The following is a 1,039-nucleotide window of genomic DNA, read 5'->3' as shown; positions in this document are numbered from 1 at the left end:
TCCAACCACCATTGTGACAGTTTCAACTGAATCACCACACTCTGTCACGTACACTTGCATTGGGACTACAACCTTAACTTCTACTCATGGAATACCATTAGTAACACCCTCACCAGATTGTCCATATGCCGTTACCACCGTTACACCTACCACTGCAACCGTATATGACGTGAATGGCACAATCACAATTCCTCCTAATCTGCCATCTGACTGTGTTACAGTGACTGTTACTATATACGGTCCTAGCCCTTCACCTTCTCCCCCGACACGTCCACCGATCGAATCAATCCCCACTCCCCCAACACGTCCGCCGATTGAATCAATCCCTACTCCCCCAACTGGCCCACCGATTGAGTCAATCCCTACTCCCCCGACACGTCCACCGATCGAATCAATCCCCACTCCCCCAACACGTCCACCGATTGAATCAATCCCCACTCCCCCAACTGGCCCACCGATTGAATCAATCCCTACTCCCCCGACACGCCCACCGATTGAGTCAATCCCTACTCCCCCGACACGCCCACCGATTGAATCAATCCCTACACCTCAAACTACACCTTGTGAGACTCCTCCTCCGCTTACTGTGACTGTGACTTTGACTGTTGGAGAAGAAGAGCCTTCCACTCCTACAGGATATCCATCTGATTGCATAACGGTTACAGTAACTGTAACTCCTACTTCGCTAGAACCTCAGCGTCAGACATTCACTCTAACTTCAACATATGGTAAACCTCTGACAACACCAGCTGACGTTCCCTCTGGCTCTCCTGTTACCATTGTAACGGTTACTCCAACTTATACCATTACATCTACGGCTGGCGTTCCTTTAGTGACTCCTACCGATGTTCCTTCTGGTGCACCCGTCACCATTGTGACCATCACCCGGGACACTTCGTATCCTAGGACTTACACCCTAACATCTACTCCTGGCGTTCCATTGATAACTCCTACTGATGTTCCCTCTGGCGCTCCAGTGACGGTTGTGACTCTGACAGCTGAACCCACATGCTACACACTCACATCCACCTATGGTAAA

The 1,039-nt window shown here is 50.2% G+C and overlaps 1 protein-coding gene across 1 annotated transcript; it reads left to right on the top strand.

Moving 5' to 3' along the window:
• Positions 1-125: 125 nt before the first annotated feature.
• Positions 126-1,034, top strand: VTP21DRAFT_6929 (uncharacterized protein; the record flags this gene model as incomplete). The annotated part of the gene is made up of 2 exons (XM_069397613.1): positions 126-160; positions 247-1,034. Coding segments are annotated over 2 exons (823 nt in total), but the record flags the coding sequence as incomplete, so codon positions are not given.
• Positions 1,035-1,039: the final 5 nt, after the last annotated feature.

The sequence above is a fragment of the Calcarisporiella thermophila genome (assembly GCF_041956535.1).
Source record: "Calcarisporiella thermophila strain CBS 279.70 unplaced genomic scaffold VTP21scaffold_3, whole genome shotgun sequence".
Taxonomy (NCBI): domain Eukaryota; kingdom Fungi; phylum Calcarisporiellomycota; class Calcarisporiellomycetes; order Calcarisporiellales; family Calcarisporiellaceae; genus Calcarisporiella; species Calcarisporiella thermophila.
Note: the sequence above shows the minus strand (reverse complement) of the source record. Positions and strands in the feature narration are given on the sequence as shown.